The 23,206-nt window shown below is 49.2% G+C and overlaps 2 protein-coding genes across 18 annotated transcripts in view; one reads left to right on the top strand and one right to left on the bottom strand.

Annotated features, from left to right (window-relative positions):
• The first annotated feature begins 6,458 nt into the window (after positions 1 to 6,458).
• On the top strand, positions 6,459 to 22,125 carry LOC308071159 (uncharacterized protein). The gene is made up of 4 exons (XM_080406165.1): positions 6,459 to 13,929; positions 14,582 to 14,650; positions 15,663 to 15,980; positions 16,588 to 22,125. The coding sequence occupies exons 1-4, from the start codon at positions 13,549 to 13,551 to the stop codon at positions 16,840 to 16,842; spliced, it is 1,023 nt and encodes a 340-aa protein (XP_080262291.1). The 5' UTR covers positions 6,459 to 13,548; the 3' UTR covers positions 16,843 to 22,125.
• The window catches only part of RAP1GAP2 (RAP1 GTPase activating protein 2), an 83,424-nt gene continuing 78,753 nt past the window's right edge, over positions 18,536 to 23,206 (bottom strand). For 15 of the 17 annotated variants that reach the window (XM_080397720.1, XM_080397730.1, XM_080397726.1 and 12 more), the window contains one exon: positions 19,750 to 22,587. The gene's annotated coding sequence lies outside the window, so the exon portion shown is untranslated. Of the gene's footprint in view, positions 22,588 to 23,206 lie in introns of all 17 variants that reach the window. The other 2 variants (XM_080397729.1, XM_080397731.1) reach the window with 1 other exon arrangement.

The raw sequence follows: 23,206 nt of genomic DNA, 5'->3' as shown, positions 1-23,206 counted from the left end.
CCTTTCCACCATTTGCAGTTCTACACTCAAAGCAAAAGGTAGATAAAGTAAGTGGCCAGAAAACCCCAAGGAAAGAGTAGGACAATATAGCAAAAGAAAAGTTTTTATTCCATTTTGAATTAACTCAGTGGTTTAGCTATTCCCCTACCATCTCCTGCCCCAGGCATCTGAACTATTTCTAGCTCAGTCATGGTCTTGCTGAACAGACAAGATGTTTTTAACCTTTCTGGGCAAAAGCTTTGTGCAATATGTGCAGTTCCTGCTGAGATAGACATAAATTCCATGCAGGACAAGCCTGCATATTTCAGAGGCCTAGGTTTTAATATAACTATCTGCAAACACAAAAAATTACACTTTTCCTCTCCCTAGGGGTGAAGTGCAGAAATGAAATAGCGTATCTGTACAATAAGCAAGTACGTTCAAACTCGCACTGCCATTTAAGCTACATAAATCCTTTGCTAACGGTTAACTGAGGTTTTTTGTAATGCTAATCTTCAAACAAAAGTAAGACTAGGTATCTGCTCCTTTACTGCAGCCCTTAAATGGTTTGCTTCTGTGCCACAGACAAGTCTGGTTTCGAGCAAGGTACTGCATCTTAAGGCATGTACCTTAAATACATATTGGTGTGGGTTTGGCTAGGACAGCATTTCAGAACCTGGTGGATTCTGCACTAAGAAGATGCCCAGAGGTTTCCTTCTTTACTGAGTCTGTTGGGTTGAAAGCATGCTGCACACTCCCCTGGGGAGCACACCGCCTTGCTCGACACTCCTACAGTGACAAAACACAAATGGCCACTCTCAGTGCTTCTGCCACTAACGAACACTTCTTACAACTCTATAGATTTATCCATGGTCATTTTATTTCTCTGGAATTCTCTGATCTTTGGCTCAGAGGATTTTTTGAACGTGGCCCCCAGCTTCCAAGTCAGGAACCTGAAATGCAGGTGTCGAAGCTGCTGGGAGGGGGTAGGAAGGGAGAAAAAGCCCCACGGAGGAACAGTTTCTCCACTCCTACACAGGCTGCAGTTTGCGAAATGTGATCAATATGATGTATAACTGTGGAAACCCACAGACACACAAATAGAACAAGAAAGGCACTGTAAAATACGTTGGGGCAGGAAAATGAATGATTTCTCTGTCAACCATTTAAAAGCAATCCAGTAATGTGAGCAATCAGAGGTGAAGAAAAATCAATACACTTCCCATGGTGCAGAAATGGAAAACAAGCTGGATTTTACTCCTGCAAAATCCATGCAAACAAAACCCAACAGATTAATTCTGCTTGTCAGTAAATGCGGTCATTTCTGCAGAAACAGAACCACCTCCGGAAGAGCACTCTCCTTCGACACAATGCTGTGTTTATCGATGTCCGCTACGAAATCCCCACTGGTGTCAGTGGTATGGGATTGAGTCTTTACACGGTAATTATGAACAATTGGGTTTTATTCCCAACACATTTAATTTGTTTAATAAAAAAAACAACCAGGAAGACCTCAAGCAAAGCAAGCGAGGAAGAACAGAGCATGCCAAATACAGCCCGATCTCTACTTCTCTGCCTAATTTCCAGAAAGTGCAGCAGAGCAAAGAAGAAAAGCAATCCTATCCGTGTTAGAGAAAACAGACAATTACAGGCATGATTGGAGCGTCCCAAAGCAGCCATTTTTATACTCCAAATCGCAGCCAACTTCTGACTCCAGATAACAGGGCAAATGGCATCAGGAGGCTAAAGGAAGAAATTCCTGTAGCTGCTCAGGAGGGGTGGGGGTCCCTCCCGGAAAGGTCAATGGGAGCTGCACGGGGGGAGTGTAATACGGGGAGGAATCAAAGGGGAGATGGATTAGTGGGCAGAGCCTAACGCAGCAGTACAATTTATCACAGTGCCCAAGCACTTTACAGAGCTGCGCTATTTGTCTCAGGTCTCAGTGCCATGCCTGCACAGAAAGACAGATCTATTCGTTTTCCTTTCCAAACTTTCCTCTCCTATTGGACCCATGAAATACAGCCAGAAACATCATGGAAATTAAAGACCGTGGCACCGGCCGTAAAGATGACGGGAACTGCCAGGTGTTTAGTCAGCCCTTGAGCCTCAGCCAAACCCGTGTTTGTCATCACTGGAAGCACAATTACTGGCCATCTTCCCGCTGCACCCCACCTAGCACAGGGCAGCCCCGTTGGTTCCTCTGGTCTTCTAAACACCGCCACAGGCAGCGGCCCTCGGAGGCAGAGGCTGAGAAACCTGGATGTTTAGCAGCCCGGGCTACGCTCCAGCTGGGACCTAACCCTGACAGCGCACACGTGGAGCCCCTTACACCGAGCAGGCAGCCTCTGTCAACGGAAGGGCGCAGGAGGGGACAGTGCGCTGCCGGCAGGCACACCGATTGTGATTGTCCCCTCGGCTGCTCCTCTGCCTCTCTGGGAAACACCTGGCACTCACCCATCCCTGGACGGGCTCAGGACCAGGCTGGACAGGGCTTGAAGCCACCTGGGCTAGCAGGAGGTGGCCCATTCCCACTGGGGGGATGCGATAATCTTTGAGGTCCCTTCCAGCCCAAACCGCACCATGATTCTGTGCCCCAGGGGGACCAAGGCATCCTTAGCAGGGCTGCAGAAACAGCTACCAAAGTGAGCAGCAGGCAGCCCAGCTCCTCAGCTGCACCACAGTACTACCTTGTTCCCCAGAATCTCAGCTCTCACTAATAAGTCACTGGCTCCTAAAGTGGGAGAAGAAAACTCCCCAAAAAAGGCCCATTTTGTTCTCAACACACACTACAGATGCGCACAGGGCACCTAGATGCAGGCAAGATGCTCTCGCTACTGGCAAAGCATGGCTTTTAGGTGGAAAATTATGAAGCTGTGAGGATCTTAACTTCAAGAAATACCTAGTTTCTGCAGGAAATACATTCCCTAAATCCATTCTTATGGATGCAACTGCTTTCCTCCCATCACCTTTCCTTTTCGCTGAGCTGCTTACAGGATTAACCTCTAAATCAAACTCTTCAAAAAAACCAAAGTTCATACAAATCTGTTACTAATCTTCTTGCAAACTTGGGGGGGTGGGGGGAAGACTTCACAAAACTGCAAAGGCTTCTGCTCGGTTAACTGGCAGACAATGAAGACAAATGCAAGGGGAGAAGGCTCTGGAAGGCTGTTGCAAAAAAACCATCACCCCACACCAGAGCCATAGCATTGTTTAGGATGGTGCTGTTCCAGCAGCCCATGCAATTGCTCTGCTGGGATTTAACAACAGGAGAGGCCTCCTTAGACCTCTTGGCTTAAGCCAAGGCTCCAGGTCTCCCCTGGCAGAAGCCGGGTGGAGGTGCTGGCTCCCCCCACTCACTGCCATGCAGCACCAGGGACCGCGGTGGGGGCTCCTGCACCCCCTGCAGCAGCACTCAGCAGGGTGAACACTGAGGCCGTGCAGCATCCCCACATGCAACACAGAATGCGAGGTAACGCTGAGAAGAATTTCAAGCAAGCCTAATTATGATAAAAATTCTTTGAAATGTCAGCATTTGCTTAAGTTGTAAAGGAAGCTTTAGTAACTACGAAAACAAACCTGCCTTTCTCAGCTCGCTGCACACCATCGGTGCTGAACTTTTCCTAATAGCAGCTGTTCCATTTCTGAGAGGTTGCTCTATAGCATGTGACTTTTGAGGTCTCTTGCGGCACTTCCCACCTTGCAAAGAAAGAAAGTTTTTCCCATTTCAGTCAAGCACATAAGCTCTGAAGCTTTTACAACTAAACGATTTACATTTATGTTACCTTTAGAATTCTGCGGCGTGCTTGGATTTTATTTCTCAAGTACAGAGCAGTGGCAGGCGGCCAGGCAAGCGAGCGCTTCTCGGCCGAGGCGATGCTGCCGCTCTGTGGCTCCTGCGCTGACACCCTGATCCAGCCTGCACCTGCACATCACTGAGACTCCGGGGGCTTCGTACCCTTTCAAACAAAGCATGTCATGTTTACCGCCTTTGCATCACTTGTGCTGTCCACATAGGTTAGAACAGTTTGAAAGAGCCTTTTGTCCTGGCATATGGTGAGCTGGATTCAGGTCCTGCACATTAACTGGACGGGCAGATACAAAATGAACCTTCATCCTGAAGGACCTACACACACAGTAAGGAGGAGATGGCCCTTGGTCACACAGCCAGGGACACCAATGCACTCATGCACTATTATTAAGTCAAACACAGCCACTCCTCTCGTCGAACAGCAGCTCCCTCCCGGTTAGCACTAAGGGGGACTGGAAAGATGGCACTCACCAACTGCCAAGGTAAAGGACAGTGCTGAACAGGCCAGGCAAATCCTTTGCCTCTGAGAGCTTTTCACTCAAGCCAGTCTTTCCACACACCCTCCACTCCCCCAAAAACACTTAAATTCAGTTTAATGCAGGAATAAAAATCTCTGCCCTCTGTTCCAAGCAGATCAGCTTCTCAGAACAACTGCTCCAAGCCTTTAGGATCCATGGCCCATCACCCAAGGCACCGTGTGCACCTGCAGCGGGGACCCACACTGATGCCCCCCTGTCATGGTAACACATCCACCCTCATTTGCTTTTTGCCCAGGAGGGGCATTTTCCTGTGCAGGCTGCACAGACCCCATCCTCCACAACCGCTGCCGCAACACATCTATTTTTCATTCAGTATTCCAGATTGGCTTTCTGAGTTGTTGGTAGGTTTCCTTCAGGCAGCCCAAAATGAAAAGCCGCTTGCACCAGCAGACTACGGGTTAAACCAGACAGTCCGTACAATTTGCTGAGAGTCGCAGAGGCCACCCCAGTTCACACAGCAGTCAGCAGCACAGACCCAGGCAAAGCACTGCCAAAAGACAAAACATCTGAGATGAAGAGTGCAAGTTTCAGAGTCTTCTGACAAGTGTTTTTGATTTCCCTTCCTCATTCCACCCCTTCTCTTTTTATAGCTCAGCTTCTTTGCTGTCTCCTATCCTCAAGCACTCAAGTAGCAAATTGAGATTAGAGAGAAGACATCTGAACAAACAGCTCCTACTACCTTCCAAAAGGAACTCTAAAGCTCTTAAAAAGTAGCTCAAAATACATTGTTTTGAGGTAATGCATGCTAGGGGATGAACTACAGCAGTGCCATTCAAGGCACTTTTGACAATGCAGATCAAGTCATGAAAGTGCTTTTGCAAACACTATGGCTTGTCTCCAGCTGCGGGCAGGAGAGCAGGAATTACTCCTTCGCTTTTCCCTTCTGCAAGACAAGAGAAGGAATATGCATCGAGAGCATCATCTCCATGGTGACAGCAGGGAAGCAGCAGCAGGTTTCCTAGAAAACACTGGGTTTGGTCAGAACTAGTGCAGTAAACGTAGCGGCTACAGAAAAACCTTTCAATTAATCAGCTGGAAGAAAGAGTCAAAAGCGATGTTTCTAAACGAACAAGCAGCAACAGAATCTTCCCTGGAAATCTAGACAAGGCACTATCATCTGCTCAGGGCTGGCCATGTCATAAGCAGTCAAGACCTGATTCCATTTTAAAGTTAAAGGGCATTTGTCCTTAGGCTAATGACACTAGCAGAAAGTACTGTGACATGTCCACAGGCGTGCGATTTCCAAGCCCACTCTGCTGCCTGATGTCACGCTTCTCCATATATCCCTATCCTAATGGCATTCTGAAGCAGCAGAAATGGCAAAAGTGGCAATGCCATTTCTCGGAATAAAGCCAAACTCATTAAGCTAATAAAGCCATGTAAATAGCGTAATGAATGCTTTTTCTGCATATGGCATCAAACTCCGTAACAACTTGTCTGAAAACTGTCCTGGTTAGTACCTGTAATGATGCAACATTACAGCAGAGGAAACCTGACTTCAATTAATAAAGCTGGAAAATTCTACAGCTAAGTACAGCTGCCAGTGTACTCGTTATCCAGCAACGTCAACAAGCATGCTATTATTTAGCCCTTCCCCTTGTGTTGCTTAAACTACTCACTGTATTGTCATTCCTAATTTTGTAGGAGCTTTCTGCAGAAGGAGCCCTATCTCATACCTAGGAAGTATAAAGCATATGAAAAGCACTGTTTAAATAAGACAACTGATGCATGGCAAGAGAGACATCAAATTGCCACTTAAATGTTGCTTATGCAATCACATCAGGAGGTACTGATGAACTGCAGCCACTCCTGCACGTGTCTTGTTATCCTGAACTTTCAGGGCTGTGACAATTTACATTAGATGCTAATTCATCTGCAGAGCTCAGACACATTTTTAATACGTTCTGTGATCACTTCCATTAGCCTTTGTCATTTGTTCAAAAGCTCTGTGAGTGCAGGCTGGACAAACACCTACAATCCACAGAACCAGCCAGCTGTGCTGCCGGCTGGGACGGGACCCAGAGCACATGCAGTACCTCTCAAGGATTCCCTCCCAAGCCAGTACAAGTCACCTTGTAAATTAATCCTCTGCAAGAGGTTGAATCACTGAGAAAGAGGGAATGCTTTTTTTTTTTTTTTTTTGAAGGCGAGAATAACCCTCTGACAAGACGTTACTCAAATGCAACCGTTTTGTAAAAGCAAGCAGATGATTGAGCTTTCATTCCTGCATTTCCAGTGCCACCTTCTGTTCAGAAGAAGAAACCTCCGAGTTTCAGGAGCTCCAAGGAACGAAGCTGCAAAATCCTTCCCACCCACGTGGGAACACAGTCACTACTGAAATTAGATACTGGAAAATTTACATTTTCAGTAGCTCAACAGCACATTGAATTGTGTGCTTAAGACACCCACACCTGCCAAAAACTTCTAATTTTACGAAGGAAGTACATCAACTTCGCTTTGTGTTTTCCATAAATTTGTACAGCTTCTGGGATGACATGTAATGGATGAGAGACATAAACATCCATTATTATAAGAAAAAAATCAAACCGAAATATAACTCTGGCTATTAAATATCAAAACTTCTTGTTAAATGAAATCACAGGACCATATGCGTATGTGAACAGAGATAGTTGGTTTTATTCTCTGCATCATCCCGAGTCTCCCCAGGGAAAGGTTTGAAGTGGCTTTCAACTCCATTAGACTGCCTTACAGCCACTGTGCACTGCCTATGCTTTGGAAACACGCACCTCATCCTTGAATCCTTGACTCTAACCAACAGCATGTACAAATGACTGCTGTAAGCAATTATTGTGAATAGTTTTTTGCATATTATATCAAGAGTCCACAGGCATTAAAAAAAAAAAAATCCCTAAATTGGATTTTCTTGTCCCTAGCTCCAAATTTTAAACATTAAGACCAAACGTGCTTTTCATTAGCACCTGCCTGGATTGCTTCCTAAGCTGCATAAAGCCATCCATAAGAGCTGGATCTGGACCAGTGACCTAGCAGAGATGCCCAGACACCCCATCACTGGTGATGCTCAAAGTCACATTTGGAGGGGGCTTTGAGCAACCTGACATAGTGAAAGATGTCCCTGCCCACGGCAAGGGAGCCAGAGTAGATGATCTGTAAAGGTCCCTTCCAACCCAAACCATCCCGCGATTTCATTATTCATTCTACTTTCCTACAGTGACTAGAAAATTACTTGATAAATTACGTTTAGGAGGTTTTCCAATGAGTACTATTCAGCATGATTATCCAGTGCATATAGACTTTCATTAAAAAGACAGGCAGTGTTATCAGCTTCCCTAATAGATGTACCACACTGTTCTGCCAGATCTGATAAGCTCTGAAGATGATTCAGAACAGCCTTAAAATGTCTAACCACTTTTAATTGTGGTTGGGTTGTCACGGTTCACTGGTGGGTGGCAGCAGGGCTACAAGCATTGCCGCAAGCATCGCCAGCAAGCACCCAGGCAGGGCAAAGCCAACGGTGCTGGGTGCTCGATGCAGGTGACCCCAGGTGCTGCCCAGGGGAGCGGGCAGGGCAGCAGCATCTCGGGCTTCTCCGACCCAGCTTTGCCTAACACAAAGCCAGCAGAGCAGAGAAGGGGCTCTGGTCTTCCCTGGCCACATGCAGACACCCGAACGCCACTCCCTCCCCACACCGCGGCTGAGGCAGGGCAGCTGGCTCTACTCCAGCTTCTGCCACAGATGGTGGGTCCCAAATGTCACTTGTTTAGGTCAGCGGTTTTCAAACCAGGGGAGGCAGCACATCAGTGTGGTGACTTATGTTTGGTTACAGGCTCGCAAAAGTGAGCTGGGATTCTGAAGGGCTGACAGCAACTCCTTGCTGCTGCGTTTGTGATCCATTCAAGTACCCTGTGTGAAGTTTTAGGTACAGTTATGTGCTGTGCTTGTAGCATCAAAGCCTACTTCATGTGTTCAGATGCTCCTGTAACTGAATGACCAAAGTATTCTCTTCCGCGATCAGAACTAGAAGTCCATGACATAGTCAGCATACCTACAAGAGGCAGAGAAGATGCTTGGGCAGTAAAAGTCCTCAACCATCTTTCCATGATCCCAGTCCTCCGAGCAGGTAAGGAGTCAAGCAAAAGCCACTGTGTTCCCAGCTCTGGCTGAGAATGAGCAATTCATTCCCAAAACCAAGCTGGGTACTCCGTTCTTAGTTCTGAGGAAATCTGGAACTGAATGAATTAAAAAAAAAAAAAAAAAAAAAAAAAAACCACAAAAAAACCACACAAGCAAACTGCTAACGCCCTGTAAAGTGCAGAGAAAGAAAGATAACTTCCAGGTGAGAAAATCACACAAACTGATACCGTTGCACAACTGAAGAAGATACCTTAATTCAATCAGTAATCTAGTAATAAACCTCTAGGAAATAAATGCTGTGGTGATTACTTGTATTTTCTTCTCAGACCTAGATTCATGTTTGAATGGATTCTCTGTAGTTCATAAGAAAAGGAAAAGCAGCAGAGTTTCAAAGTGCCACTGATCACGTGCATCTGTCTTAGACTTAGACCCCAGAGAATGAGGGTCCTGACTGGAGCATCTTAAGTTCAAAATTATATAGAATAAGGCTGCACTGTAAAATTGTGTACACAGCATATCATAATTGCAGCTACTTGCTGGAATAAATTATGGCAAGTGTCTTAAATATTCTAGGGCTGAACTGAAACAGGTTCTTCAGCTAAAACTAGAAGAGCTTCCTGCTCAGAAAAACCTAACCCCAAACTAGAAATCAGACTAAGCTCAGTGACCTCTTGGGAAGAGGATCTGCAATATTTGGGTTTGTGTTTCACCTGATGAGTAAGACTCCCCGCAGCTGAGCACTCCCAAGCACATTATTTAAGGATTTGGTCCATCTCAGCTATAAAAGTGAGAAATTTAGCTCCATTACTATCCCCCAAATCCTCTGAAACCTGGATTTAGGCAGTTGTTTCCACAACTTGCAGTTTGTTTAAACTGGAAGAGTGAATGAAGCAATTCTGGCCGAGATGTCTGTTTTGAGCTGTTTTCCAGTTGTCTGGAGAATTTGCGTTTCCCTCCTACCAAATCTGAGAGTCCAGACTGTTTGGGCAAGTTTCCAAATTCTGGCTGGAACACTCAACCATTAATTCCCATCTTGCCCATCTGCTGAGTCTAGAAAAGATCTCTGTACCTTTAAAACATACGTCTGAGGTGCCTGTTTAACTGTCAACAGTCTCAGACTAATTTTAAAGCTTAATTTATTTAAACCTCTCAGGGTTGCTACCGCTCTGTATATGAGGAACTGTGAAAAATTTTGCACTGCATAATAATAGTCTTGGGTTTTACCAGATAAGCTTACTGTGCCAGCAGGCAACGGTGCAGCTGCCAGAGAGGCACCAGCCCTGACTGGAAATGGGGAAACGTGACATGGCAGAGGCTCTGGATAATCCCACCCATCCCAGCTCAGCTAGGAGATGGCAGCTGACTTCAACGGTCCTCTTACAGTTTGAGCTGAATACACACAAGGTGTTCAGCCACCTCAGGGAAGATGAATGCCACTTGTACTCTGTCACCAAATAAATCACCTGTACTTACAGGGTCCAGAGGTGTCCTCATTTCAGCTGAGAGAGAGATAGTTTTCTTCTTAGTAGCTGATGCAGTGCCACAGTTCGGGTTTGGTGTGAGAACAAGGCTGATAGCACACCGATGGTTTTAGTTGCTGCCATGTAATGTTTGTATTAAGCCAAGGACTTCTCAGTTTCCCAGGTGCTGCCAGCGAGCAGGCTGGGGGCACAAGACATCAGCAGGGGACACAGCCAGGACAGCCAGCCAAAGGGACATTCCATCCCATGGGACATCAAGCTGAGCATGTATAAGCTAGGGGAAGAAGATGGAACTTGTCTTCCCAAGTCCCCATTAGGTGTGCTGGAGCCCAGCTGTCCGGGGGATGGCCGAGCACCTGCCTGCCATGGGAAGCGCTGAATGAACTCCTTGCTTTGCTCTGCTTGCACATGCAGATTTTGCTTTACCTGTTACACTGTCTTGATTTCAAGCCACAAGTTTTCTCACTTTTACTCTTCCAATCCTCTCACACACGTGATGCTTAGTCACCAGCCAGGGTTAACCACAAAAGGGTATCTTCTACAATTGAAGATGAAGCCCTGCTTGTTTTCGCTTGCTGTCCAGATTAATTACAAAGCAGAATAATGTCATGTGTACTAAATTAATGCATATATTTTTTTACTGACCAATAAAAATTAAATTATGGAAAAAGTTATGAGTGTACACTCTTGCCACTGAAAAATGCAAGGAAGAAAATGCAGAAAATTCCCCTTTTTGATTAAGCCAGTTATGAGTGTTGCCCGAGTGCAGAATAGGTACGCCCCAGGCAAGCTCATCAGTAGTGACGGGCTCCATGGGTTTGCAATTTCTCACATTCAGTTGTTTACAGCAGTTTGAATTCCTGGCTGTCACAGTCTCCTGCACAAAGAGGGTTTCCAGGGGCTGACCCCATCCTAAACATTTTACATCTTTTGTTCCAAGACACTTATAAGGACACTGACTGCCACAAAGCCAAACATCCCCTGAAATTCCTTGATGGATGGCAGCTACTCCCTGCAGTGGGGGAGCCTCGGGCAAAGCAAAGGCAAAACCCACAGGTGCTGAGCTCAGGGAGGACCCTGACCAGCCCCACTGTGAACCACTGTGTTTCACAGCTGGCTGCCTCCTGTTCAGCTGTACCTACCCCTTCATAGCTCACTCTGGGGCAAGGAGCACATGGCTGCACCCCATGCTCTCTGGTCCTGCTCGCGGCAAGGGCCAGCTGAGAGTAGCATCCTCCTCCCAGCACAACAGTCCCGAGCCAGCCAGGCAGGGTCAGCAGTGGTGGGTTTGTTGCTTATTTCTAGCTTGAAATGTTTCTGGTAGGGAGCGAGTAGTAATCAAGACCCTGTAAAATTGTAGAGTGTTTCAAGTAGCCCCAAATATATCAAAAATCTTGATGTTTCTGAAATGAAACGGACCCAAAAGTCTTTTTGCTAAAAAGCAACTCGGGGTTTCACAAGCATTTGTTACAGACCATGTAAAATAAAACGATTCAATTTTGAAGTCACATTTGGCCAAGGCCTCTTGTCCAGGAGTTGGAGCAGCATGTTAAGACAGAGCTGGGGCACTTTGCAGGGCAGCCGCAGCCACAGCTGAGAACACACTGCTGCACGCTCCTTACTCAGCTCACATATGCAAGACAGGCACCTGCTGAGTCTTTTCTTTTGCCTTGATCTGGTAAAGCTTCGCCTTCTCTCCTATACTCCCCAGCTAATTTAACAGCCCTTTCATGGCACAGCAGTAATGTTTCTCACTCCAGCAGGTTCCCCAGCCCTAACCGCCTTGCCTGCTTCTGCCAGTTTCAAGAAGTCTTGTTAAACAAAAATCACAGTGGTTATGTGTAGCTCCCACTGCAGAACAGGATAAGAATAGTCACACATTGCTGCTCCTGCTCCTCAAACAGCTCTAAGAAACCCACAGTAATTAAGAAACACCTAAAATCAATGTTCTCACTGACAGCCCTTGTAACATGGTCGTTCAGGCTGTATTAAGCCTCTGTTCTTACACTCCATAGCAAAATGTCACCCTTGTGGCAAAGGGATTCAGGGAATTCACAACATTTTCTGTAATTAGGAAGTATTTTGCAGTTTCAAGTTACTTTTGCTGTTCTGTACCGAGGAAAAAATGTAACCTCTGCACCAGAAGTATTGCTGCACTTCAGAGCCATCCCTGTCACCTGTCTAGACGGGGCAGGTACAACCTGCAGACTACATCTACACATCATCAGCCTACATCTACTACAGGTGGGTAAGCAGTGCCCACCTTCAACCCCAGCACTCCATGTAAGTCACTCAGTTGTCCCCAGCCTGGGGGGTTCTGTCCTGGCCTCGCACTTGCCACCGGCCCACACAGCAAGGTGCAAGGCTGGGCTGGCCCGCCACGCAGCTCCCCGAGCTTCTGGAACAGCAAGTGCATTGCTGGTGGTGCAGCTCCTTCACAGAGTGCCCAGCCTTCCAGGGACCTCGACCAAGAGCACATCGCTTCACTCCTTCAGTGGGTTTTCCTGCATTGCTCTTCACATCATTATTCTTCCCTTTCAACTCTCGGAACAAACCTTATTTTAAAATAATAGTCATTAAAATGTAATATTTTAATGAAAAGAAGATATCCGAGCATTAATTTTAATTTTTTACAAAGCATTCCCTGACATAACCAGCCTGCTGCAAGTTAGATGGATTCATTACACGTGTAGAGTACTGCATACACAGTTTTTCTGCTATTAACAAGCTCCATTTTATTACTCTTTCAAGATCAATTGTGACACTTTTAAAATGGCTTGTGCATGCACGGCTATGCCTTTCAGGACTCGTGGGGAACCCAAATGGAATTGTTACAGCAGGCCCAGGTTTCAGGAGAAGCAGGCAACTGCCCTGTGTGTTTGAGCAGAGCACAATCATCCCCCTTGAGACCCAGATCGCTAGGCTGAACCTCAGGCTCCCCCCCGGAGCGGAAGCAGATCAAAAGATGGTCAAAGGCCTCAGCCAGAAAACCCTCCTATAGACAAATCCCCTTGTTTACTGTATGAGGAGAGCTGATTGCTGAAGTGAGCAAACCTTGCTCCTTACCAAGGTGAGGAGTCACAGCCAGCATCCTGCGAGAGGGGCAATGGACCTTGTACCCGGCACCACAGGCTGCCTGCAGCTGCCAGCGGTTGAAGTGCTGTGGAACAGCAGAGGTGCCCTTCTGCTGCTTTTTGCAGGGACTGGAGGCAATCTCCAATTTGATGCCCCACCTGAGGGGATGCTAGTTGCATCCACAGTGGTAAAAAATTCAGTGATGCCCTGGAAAATTCAGAGAGACATCTGCATCTCAGAGTATTTTTGCTCTTCAATTCACTGTGTCTTGGACACTGAATACACAAAACAAAAAAGCCAACACCAAACCAGAATTTCCAAACTTAGTGCCCAGCTAGTTTTCACATTCCTGTGAGGACCTGTCCCTGGACTTAAGAACACCGCCTTGTGAGAGTCTGATTTTGGGTGACACACAGCTCATCCCCTACTACACACTGAGGAAAACAGGAGTCAGGCATCCCCTCCTTCCAGGTGTAGCCTCCAGACCCTCTGAAGTTCCAACAGCACGATGCTGCACCTCACAGGAGCGAGACAGGAGGGACAGAGTTAATTCATGGGGGAGCTGGGTCTTGGGGGGCTGCTACAGCCCAGACCACTGGCAGTGCAGAGCAAGCCCAGGCAGGACTTCGTTAAAGGGCTGCACATAGATGTGGGCTGGGTTTGCTACACATTTAGAAGGGCCAAGATCACAACAGGTCCACGCATGCTTTTTTTCCTTACAGAATCCACAGTGGATGTTCTCCAGTATGCAAATGAGGATATGAACATGCTTGACTGTAGGATCAGCCCTTACGTTACAGCAGACGCCCGGATCCCCTGGCCTGAGGGAGAAGTCGAAGCCAGCAGTTCAGACTCCTGGTTCACATGCACCATAAAACACACAGCTGGAAAATACACAGCTACAGCCTTCCTTGTGCAAGACCAGCAAGAAAAAGCGAACTGAGATCCCGGACAGCTTTTCCCAGGCATTGCACAGTGATTACACATTTCAGGTAAGAGAAAAAGTAACATTCCCCTAGGGACATTCATATACTCGAAGTATTGAAGGGAAACGCAGCTGGCCAGGGCATTACAGGTGCAGACCCAAAAGCTAATTGGCAAACAGCTACCACTTGCTGCATTTCAACTCCACCCCACACCCAAGACATTTTCAGAAAGATTACGTGGAGGAAACCTGCCCTTTCCTCCCCCCATCGACACTGGGGTGTTACAAATCCAAACTCTGGTTTTACACATTAAGGCAGTTGTCACCAGCACATCAGTTCCCAATACTTAGCTTCTGGACTTCTACGATTACGCACCTCGGTCTATTTTTAAAAGCCTCCTGAGTTTACAAATAGCTTAAGCTAACTTTTTAACATACTGTAAGACAAAATGCTTTTATTAAAAAAGCATGTTCTCCCTTGTGTTGATGATTATGCATACATTGCAGAAGCTAATAACTTCAAATCAGCTTCTCAGAAGCATAATTGTTTTCTATTTATATACTTCCATGCCATCATCACTAAAAGCCCTAACAGCAAACACTTACCACCAGAGATTTATTGTAGCCATACCCATTAAGCCTTATCTTTGGTTTTCAGCAGACAGAGCACTCTTACGGGTGCTGCAGCTTGAGCATTCGGGAGGACTTCCTGGTGAAGAAGCGGAAAGACGCTGGTCAGCTGGCAGGCGCACAAGGGCTGCAAGCCAGGGCAAGGCTCTAGTTCCCATCTCCACACCACAAACCGGTGTTGCAAAACCCCCACCCCACCCCAGGACATAGTGTTACCTAATCAACAAAGAGGCAACCGTGATGCTTAAAAACAGCAGAAAGGAGGCTCTGAGGTCAGGCAGCCCATGACACAGTGGCTCGGCCTCTGCAGCAGAAAGGCTCCCAGCCTGCACAGCAGGGTCAGCGACACTGGAGCAGGGACCCAGCACCACGCGTTGCTGCGGGGAGCTGCAGAGCCCATCGCTGGCACCTACAACCCCCCTGCCCACACACCAGGCTTCCCAGATTCTCCCACTCCCTGAGGACCACACCAGCCCCTTCCCCATCCCTTAAAAACCAAAGAAACCAAACAACAAAAAGAGTAATTACCACATCAGGAACACTTCACTACCTGCAAGCAGACAAGACACGGCAGCAAGTCAGCCCGGGGGCCGAGCAGGGACAGACTCTCCCTGCAACCCGCAGCTGCCCCTCATAGCCCCGCCGGCCGGTAATTGGGCCACCCAGCTGGCTCCCATTTGCCACCCGACGCGCCGGGCCGCCCCGCGCAGAGGCCACGTGCAGCCCCCGGCGCGCGCTCCCGGTCAGCTCTGGGGCGCGACGGGGGGGCGGCAGCGGCGGGTGGCGCGGGGGTCCCACCGGGGTCCCGCCGAGGGTCCCCCCGCCCGGCTCTGCAGGGCGTCCGCAGGGCGCTAGGGGGCAGCAGTCCCCGCGCCGCGCCCCGCGGGCCCGGACGGCACGGAGGCCGCCCCGGTGCTCGGGACTCGGGCCCGGCCGGCGGGGGCGCCTCCGCTCGCGCGCTGCCGGCGGCCCCCCTTGCTGCGGGCTGGGCCGCCCGGCCGAGGGGACAGCGGGGCCCTGCGGGCTGTGGGGGGTGAGGCCCACGGGAAGCGCTCAGATACTCGTGCGTAAACGCTCTGGTTCCTGCTGTGGTATCTTGCACGTGCCGGCAGCATGGAGCGGCGCGTGGTGTACTCCGCGGTGGAGGCCGGGCTGAGCGGAGGGGCTTTGCGCCCCGAGAAACCTTCACTCGCCAGAAACGCCCGCGGCGACCGCCAGCGCCAACCCGCGTCCCCGGCGAAGGCGAGCGGCACCGGCGGGTCTGCGGGGACCCTGCTGCCCAGCGCCCGGCTCGGCGGCTCCGGGACCGAAGGGCGCCTGCAAGGGTCCCCGATGTCGTGAAGAACGTTCCCTCCGGCGGGCACCAGCAGGGCAGGATCCGCACCCAGGGCTCCGCCAGCTCACGGCATCCCTGGGGGACGATGGCCGCGGTACGCCCGCCGGGCAGGGGAAGGGTGGCCGTGGAGGTGAGGGTGCGCAGCTCGCCTGGGGACACTGTCCTCTGCACACCTGACCCCATGGGACTGCAGGGGGGAGCGTCCCACCGGGCTTTCCCCTTTCTGTCTTTCACTGCTCTTCTCAAAAACTGCCGTCTTGATGAAAAACAACAAAATTGACTCCTTGATTCAAAATTAAGTAAATGAGGCAGACCGGGTGTGTGTGGGTCTGTGGGTGTGTGTTATTTGTTTTTTTGGTTTTTTGTTTTTTACCAAAATGTCCATTGATAGGAAAGTCACTTCCTGGCAGTTCTGGCCCATAATTAACAGTCATCTTCATACACAAGAGCTGTGCTACTTCCAAAGCATCTGCCAGATGCCCTTAGCAAAACATAAAGAACTCCCTTGACAAAACAAGTCTGAAATGTGAGGGGGGTTTTGTCTTGGGCAAGATAGAAGATATTCTTTGCAGAGAGGATCGAATGGGGACATCGTTTCAGACCAAGTGTCAGTGGAAACCTCGTGCCAGGATACTTGGGGTGAATCAAAAACTGGCCTCTAATTCAGTGGGATCAGTGGACACCAGTAAAATGTCCCGCAGCCCGATTGCAGTTGCAGGATCATCATTGCCTGCCTGCTGGGGCTCGTCTTCGATCCCCCTCAGTCAACCTGTACAAGCTGCTGCTCCTGTCCCCATCCCTGCGCACGATGGCAGCGTGGCCAGGGTCAGGCACCGCAGCCGTCATGTCTCTGCCATTGTTCTTTCTTTTGTCCACGAGCAGAAGCTACCTCCATCGCCTGGCTGCTTCTCCTCCTCCTCAGCCTCACCGGCTGCCTCGCCATCACCCTTTGCTAGAATCAGAAAGATGAAATGACCTCCAAAGCATGGAATCGGGGCTGTGGGCAGGGAAGGACTCTGCTGGTGGTGGTACTGCCATGCCAGCTGTCCCCATGGTGGGTGGACAAGGGTCTCCCCAGGACCCATGTCACCAAACTGGGTTACCAGTGCAGCGAGGTGGGAGCCATGCTTCATCCTTCTTTTAGTCACCATCTCTTTTTTTTTTTTTTTTTTTTTTTTTTTTTTTTTTTTTTTTTTTTTTTCCCTGCCCTAGTGAGGAGCATTGCTAATGGAGATGTGTTTTCTGTTTTCCTTTTTCTACCTGCAACATATTCGGTGCTTTGCATTTTACCCTTCACTAATTCATTGCTGTTTTACCTTCCAGGTCAAACCTTACCAGTGCCAGCCAGGTAAGGAGCAGATCTCCTCTAGAGAGCTCACAAAACATGCTGGGTGCCAGATCTGGACAGGAGGGTGGAAAATGACAAGATGAACAGCCACTGTCTGCTGGGTGACCATGGAGGCAGTGCCAGCTGGCTGGCACAGCCCGGCACCGAGCGATGGCAGCAGGAGGTGATCCTGTCCCATGAGCGGTGTCTGTTGAAGTTGCCAGCAAAGGCCCTCTGTGCATGTTGTCCTTGGCCAAAAAATAGGCTGAGTGGGAGGAGAGAACTGGTATCCCTGGCTGACATGGAAAATGGTGAAGGTTGTGCAGTGTCAGGGCAGGCTCGATGAGGCGAAGTATCTCCTCGAGAGGAGAAGTATCTCCAGCACATTACCAAAACCCCCACAACTTATTGCCTACCAAATTCCAGTAACGATCAGTCAGCAGGACTGATGCCCTGCCTGTTGCCAGCCCCCTGTAAAGCAGGCTGCAACGGTCCTGCCGGAGCATCCCCATGGTGTCGAGCTGGGGCTGCCACTGGGCCTGCAGCATCAGGCGCCCAAGCTGGGCTGCTGCACTACACAAGGTGAACAAAATGTTCCTCGTGGTGGAATTTTTTTCCTGGCAAAGGCAAGTATTTTATTCTCAGAAGTACAAATTTATGGGTTCATTCCCCTCGTCAGAAAACATTAAAAAAATAACACTAATAGCTTTGCACTTCGTTCAGCCTGAGCCATGGGGAGAACGTAGCAGATGCGCAGCCTCCAAACAGTAACAGCTTTTCATAGCGTCCTGGGAAATTAGTGGGATTTGAAGGGAGCCCAAGGAGCCAGAGAGAGAAAATCCAATCTCATAGTTATCTCATGGAGGACATCCAAAGGCAGCCAAGATGCCGGAGACTGATGACCCAAGGTAAGCTGAGCTGGTTTAGACAAACTGAATTGCTGCCTGTTTATTTTCTTTACCACACACGGGCTGGCGGCTGACAGGGACCGGTTTATGTTGAGCTTTATGGGCGCTAATTCCAGTTCAAACAGAACAGTTCACTTCATTAAAATCACTATGCATTTGTAAAAGAGGCAGGTGGGTCCTCCCCTGCTGGTCTGGTCCTGGCGTGAGGCGCATCAGCAGAGACGTCCCCACTCACACCTTCTTGCACCCTGACGCTCCTCTGGTTCTGCTTGTGACCTTATGTGAGCTCACCTGGGACTCGCACCATTAACGGCTCAGCCCCAGCCTGTGCCGCCACATGGCTTTTAGAGGGATGTTCCCACAGAGCTCATCTAAAGCTGTCACCTTCTGGACATACACAACGTAGTACACATATGGACACAAAATATGTTATTTATTGTGAATTTTGCAAAGACACATTTAAGCAACAAAATATACATTTGTGAACCTTTAGTTTTATACATAACAAATACATCTGCTACCATAGCAATAAATTAAATGTACATTATTTACAACAGACATAGGCCACCAGGAACTACAAAGCACCGCCTCTCTACATAAAAAATAAACTTTGTCAGATACATTTCTTCAAGATTTATTTTCACTCTATAAACTCTCTTCACATTCTAATGATATAAATTCAGCGTTTCCCTTTGCAGAATATACACAGTGCTACATTCATTAAAACATAACGAAAGCATGCTCTAGGACTGGGGGATGACAGACTCTTTGCCAGCTCTAGTGGAACAGAAGTTGGAACATCAGCAAAGCAATGTGAGTGCAAGGTGCGATCTGCAGAGGTGCTGAGCTCTGACCAGCCACTGGTTTTGAGAGCGGCTATCAGCGCTGAGCACCTCCCACAGCCAAGCCAAAGGCAGCCAAGAAACTTCAGCCCTGGTTTACAAGCCCATTCATGCCAGCAACATATCCTGGCCCCTTCACCTGCCATTCCTAAAGACCCTCAAAACTCTGGAAAGAAACCGAATTTGTGCTTAGGATCGTCCCTTTGCGCTCAGAAAAAAAGCACTTTCATGTTGTGCTTAAGTGTTAATCCTGTGCTTGACTCTGTGGGACTTCAAGAGGATGCGAGTAAATGCCAAGTACTTTCCTGAACACAAGCCCAGCCGGGGCAGCAGCTCCCTGCCAGCTCTCGCAGCTGCAAACCAGCAGCCAGGGCTAATACAGGAGATGCGGGCATCGGGGAGCAGGGCACCCTCCCGCTCTGCTGTGGGGATTGGGAGCCTGCAGCGCCGGCACTGGGGAGGTGGACCTGGGCCTGACCAGCCTCTGCCCCCCGCCACGCTCAGAACTGGCCCAAGCCCAGTGGCAGCCAGGGCACAGTGGGAGCAAGCAGGGCACCGAAACCCTGGTGAGCAGAGCAGTGACCCCTGCCACAGAAGAGACCTCCCCATGCAGCCAGGGGGTCCCCCGTCCTCCCCCAGCCGCCTTTCTGAGCCCCTTCTGCTCCGCATGCAAAGTCGCTTCCGAGTCTGGTTGAAGTTACGTGCATGGAAACAGTGGGGATCAGAAAGGAAAGTGCACTGGCCAATATTTTTAGTGTCAGTTAAGGATTCTTTATTTTTTATATATATATATATATATATATAGTTATATATATATAAAAAATCCCTTTTCTATACATACATATGTGCATGTGTGTGTGTCACAAGCACAAAACATTTTGCAATATATATAGAGAGGAACACCTTCACCCACTGCTTGAAGTGCAAACGCCTCCAAGGTTTAACACAACGGCAGGTCAGTCCCCAGCACCGCCACGGGACGATGCAGGGGTTGAAAGGAGCACGGCACATGTGCACAGCAGCAAGGCGGTGCAGGCAGGCAGAAACCACGCTACCACCTGGCCAGGGCAGGAGCTTTAAAAGCCCCGTTGCTATTATGGATGTTGCAGTAGATTTTTACAACCGGTTGTGCAGAGTCCTGTTGAAAATGTCCCAGATCACACAGAAGCCGGTGGCAAACCTTGTGCCAGACCTCGGCTCCCAGCCCCACTGCTGTTCCAGCATGCTGGCATGGGGAAAGACAAATCCAGCACACTGCATCTCTCTTCCTGAAGCTTCACACTGTTCTGCCTGCCTGTTAATCCCATTTGAATCATTCTATAAATCAAAGTCAAAAAGGAAAGTCACAGTTTCAAGTAAAAAAACAAAACAAACAACAAACCAAACCGAAAAATCAAAAACCCAGCTGACAGCAGCCATTGCATCTTCTGCTGAAAGATCTCACGGAGATCAACACCCATGCGAATGATGACGTCTACAGAATCAAGCAACTTCTCAGGGGAAAAAAGCAAAACCAAGAACAGACCCTCAAAGCAAGTCATTGCACCAGTCAGTATTTCACTGCGCAGCATAAGATAAACCAGACCAAAAGCTTCTAAGAGGAAGAACTGGGGGTGGGTTTGAAAGTGCTACTGAAGCGTCATCAGATAGAAGTGCTGAACAGCGAGGTGTGTGGAACCTGAGACATCTAGAGCTAGCTACGGACAGGGCTAAGCACACTGTGCTTTCCCTCTTTCAAAGAAAACCTCAAGATTTAAACTCTATTGAAATGCAACTCGCTGAAAGCAGGAGGGAGTGTCCCCACTGGTGGTTACTGGTATTTCCTAGTCCTACACAGCGCACTTGCTGCTTGTGAAACTGTTCTCCGCCTTTAACGTGGCTCCTCTCCCATCAGGGCCACAGCCTTTTCTTTACAAATGGATAAATCACATGCACAAGTGGGAGCACCTATGTGCACCGAATAGTACGGCTGTCAGACAGCGGACACAAAGCCTCAGTCAGCAGAGCCGGTTCGGCTTGGCTTGGCTTTGCTCTGGTCCAGGGGGAGGTGGCGGGGAGGAGGGGAGGCCATGGTTTGCTTCTACAAGACTTGCCCCCAGAGAGAGAGGTGCCTCCTCCAGGGAGCAGCCGTGGCAGCTGCCTGGGGCTGCTTCTGGGTGTGCAAACGTGCATGCACCTCCTCACACTGCCCACCGGGTACGTTTGTGCCCCTCGGAGCTCCAGCTGTGTGAAGTTAACTTTGGCACTCAAAGTTCTGTTTCCATTAGGAATCATCAGGAATTCTTGAGATGAAGAACCTTATTTCGTGGGGGGTTTTGCAAAGGTCACACACTGTGCTAATGGGGAGGGAGCAGCTCTGCAGCATCGCAGTGCATCTTTCAAAGAGCTGGTAAGGGAAATCTATGAGCAATGTGAAATTCATGGACAGACTTCAATAAACTTTGGACAAAGTCCCGTAAAAGAGCAAAAGGGTTTCTTGGCATGTTGAGAGAGGTATTTTTTGGAAAAGGGTGTTATGGGGAAGTCACCTTGCAGAATTCATAATCATCGTCTTTCAAAATAAACAAAAGCCTGTTCAAAAGCTGCAGGATGGATTCTGCAAGGGGCGGAGCAGCCTGATGCCATCCAAATCCTGGAGTTTTATGCATTTGCTTGCCTGGTGATCCAAGCCGTAGAGTAAAGCAGAGCCTACCAGGTCAATTCACTCTGAGTACCAGTTCTGGTATTTAGATACACTACAGCTTTAGCTTTGGTTAATCTTTTCCAGGCCTGCACTCAGAGTTTCAGGCAGGGAAAAAGCAGGGAGGCTCTTGAAACCATGTCCCAAGTTGCCAAGAGAGGATGGGTTGCCCTTGGTGACCAGCTCCACTGCCCCGGGACCAGTTTGCACACTCTCCTCTTGTGCCAGAAACTGAGTAAGTACAGAGTAAGAGGTTGCATCTGCCCTAAAAGTTTTTGGGTAGCGAGCTGGAGCGGGGGGGGGGGGGGGAGCAGGGGGGTGAGCTGCTGCAGCCCGCATCACACTGGGAAGAGCCAAGGGGGCAAAGTCCACCCTGTTGTCTCCAGAGGAGAGTGACAGCAAATGATGGGGCAGGGGAACTGCCCCTCATCCAAGCAAATGTGATTTTGCCCGGACCATCTACCCTTGGAAAAAAAAATATATAAACCCCCGTTTCACCACTGATAACTGCAAATAAAGCACAGAGGGACCTGAACTGCACAGGGGTCTGTCCTGCTTCCCCCCTGCCCGAGAGGAGTCGGGACAGGGATGGACGATGCCCGCCCAGTACCCACCAGCCACAGCCCACGTGGGTGTCCATGTGGTGACGCTGCCCAGCACCAGGGAGGGGACGGGGGGCCCCGGCCACACGCGTGTGCTGTGCGGCCAGAGACACGTCTCCTCCCGTGGTGTGGGGTCGGGGGCACAGGGCGCTTGCAGACAAGGGGGTCAGCCGGTGGGAAGGTGGCTGGGTCCCTGTCGGGGCAGAGATGGTGACAAGGTGGGAGCTCCTTCCCGGCACAGAGGTGCAGCCAGGGGGTGAGGGCATCTCTCTGCCCGTGGCCAGGACCTGTGTTTTCCCACAGGATGTTGAAGAGTTTTCCCTTTGTTGAAACAAAAAATCTCTGCAAAGAAGAAAAGGATAAAAGTGTCAGAGCCTGTGGAATGGGAGCGTTCTCAGTCCTGCAGCGATGGCTGTGAAGTACGCGTCCCAAGGAGGGAGTGAAGCCGTGGCAGTGCCCATCCCCAGGACACCAAGCCACTGCCGCTTCCAGGCCAGGAGAGCAGGGAACTCAGTGGTGGGTGGCAAATCAGGGCTTTCTGAGACCCATGCTTTCAGAAATGGAAATTCCTCTCATTTCAATTTGAATGGGCTCTTCTGCTCAGCTGGGAACTTGCTCAGATGAAAACCCACATTTCATCACATTGAAGGACTCCAGGAACTGGAGCCTGCGAGAAGAACAGTAAATAAATTCCCTGTGGCTTGCAAATGCCTCCTGCCTGAAAGCACCCACTGGTGCTGGTGGTCCCGCATGTGCTGGTCAGACAGTCCCCCAGCCACTGAGAGCCCTGGCTATCCACACTGCACTCCCTTCACCCCTGCTCACAGCATCCACCTGGTAAACTGGCCATTTCCACCTGGATTTTGGAAGGTGGAATTTCCCACTCCACTTTCCCACCCGCAGTGCAGAGCAAAGCACAGCAAACTTCATCCTGCCTGTGGAGATGGGCACAAGCCTTTCA

This window comes from Falco punctatus (genome assembly GCF_963210335.1).
Source record: "Falco punctatus genome assembly, chromosome: 1".
NCBI classification, from domain to species: Eukaryota; Metazoa; Chordata; class Aves; order Falconiformes; family Falconidae; genus Falco; species Falco punctatus.
The sequence above is the reverse complement of the archived record's forward strand: the minus strand, read 5'-3'. Positions and strand labels throughout refer to the sequence as shown.

Coding starts and splice junctions, on each gene's coding strand:
- LOC308071159 (XM_080406165.1), top strand. CDS start 13,549: ATGGGGGAGCTGGGTCTTGGGGGGCTGCTACAGCCCAGACCACTGGCA. Junction 13,930..14,581: donor TGCAAGACCAGCAAGAAAAA/GCGAACTGAGAT, acceptor GGTTTTCAGCAG/ACAGAGCACTCTTACGGGTG. Junction 14,651..15,662: donor TGGTGAAGAAGCGGAAAGAC/GCTGGTCAGCTG, acceptor ACGTGCCGGCAG/CATGGAGCGGCGCGTGGTGT.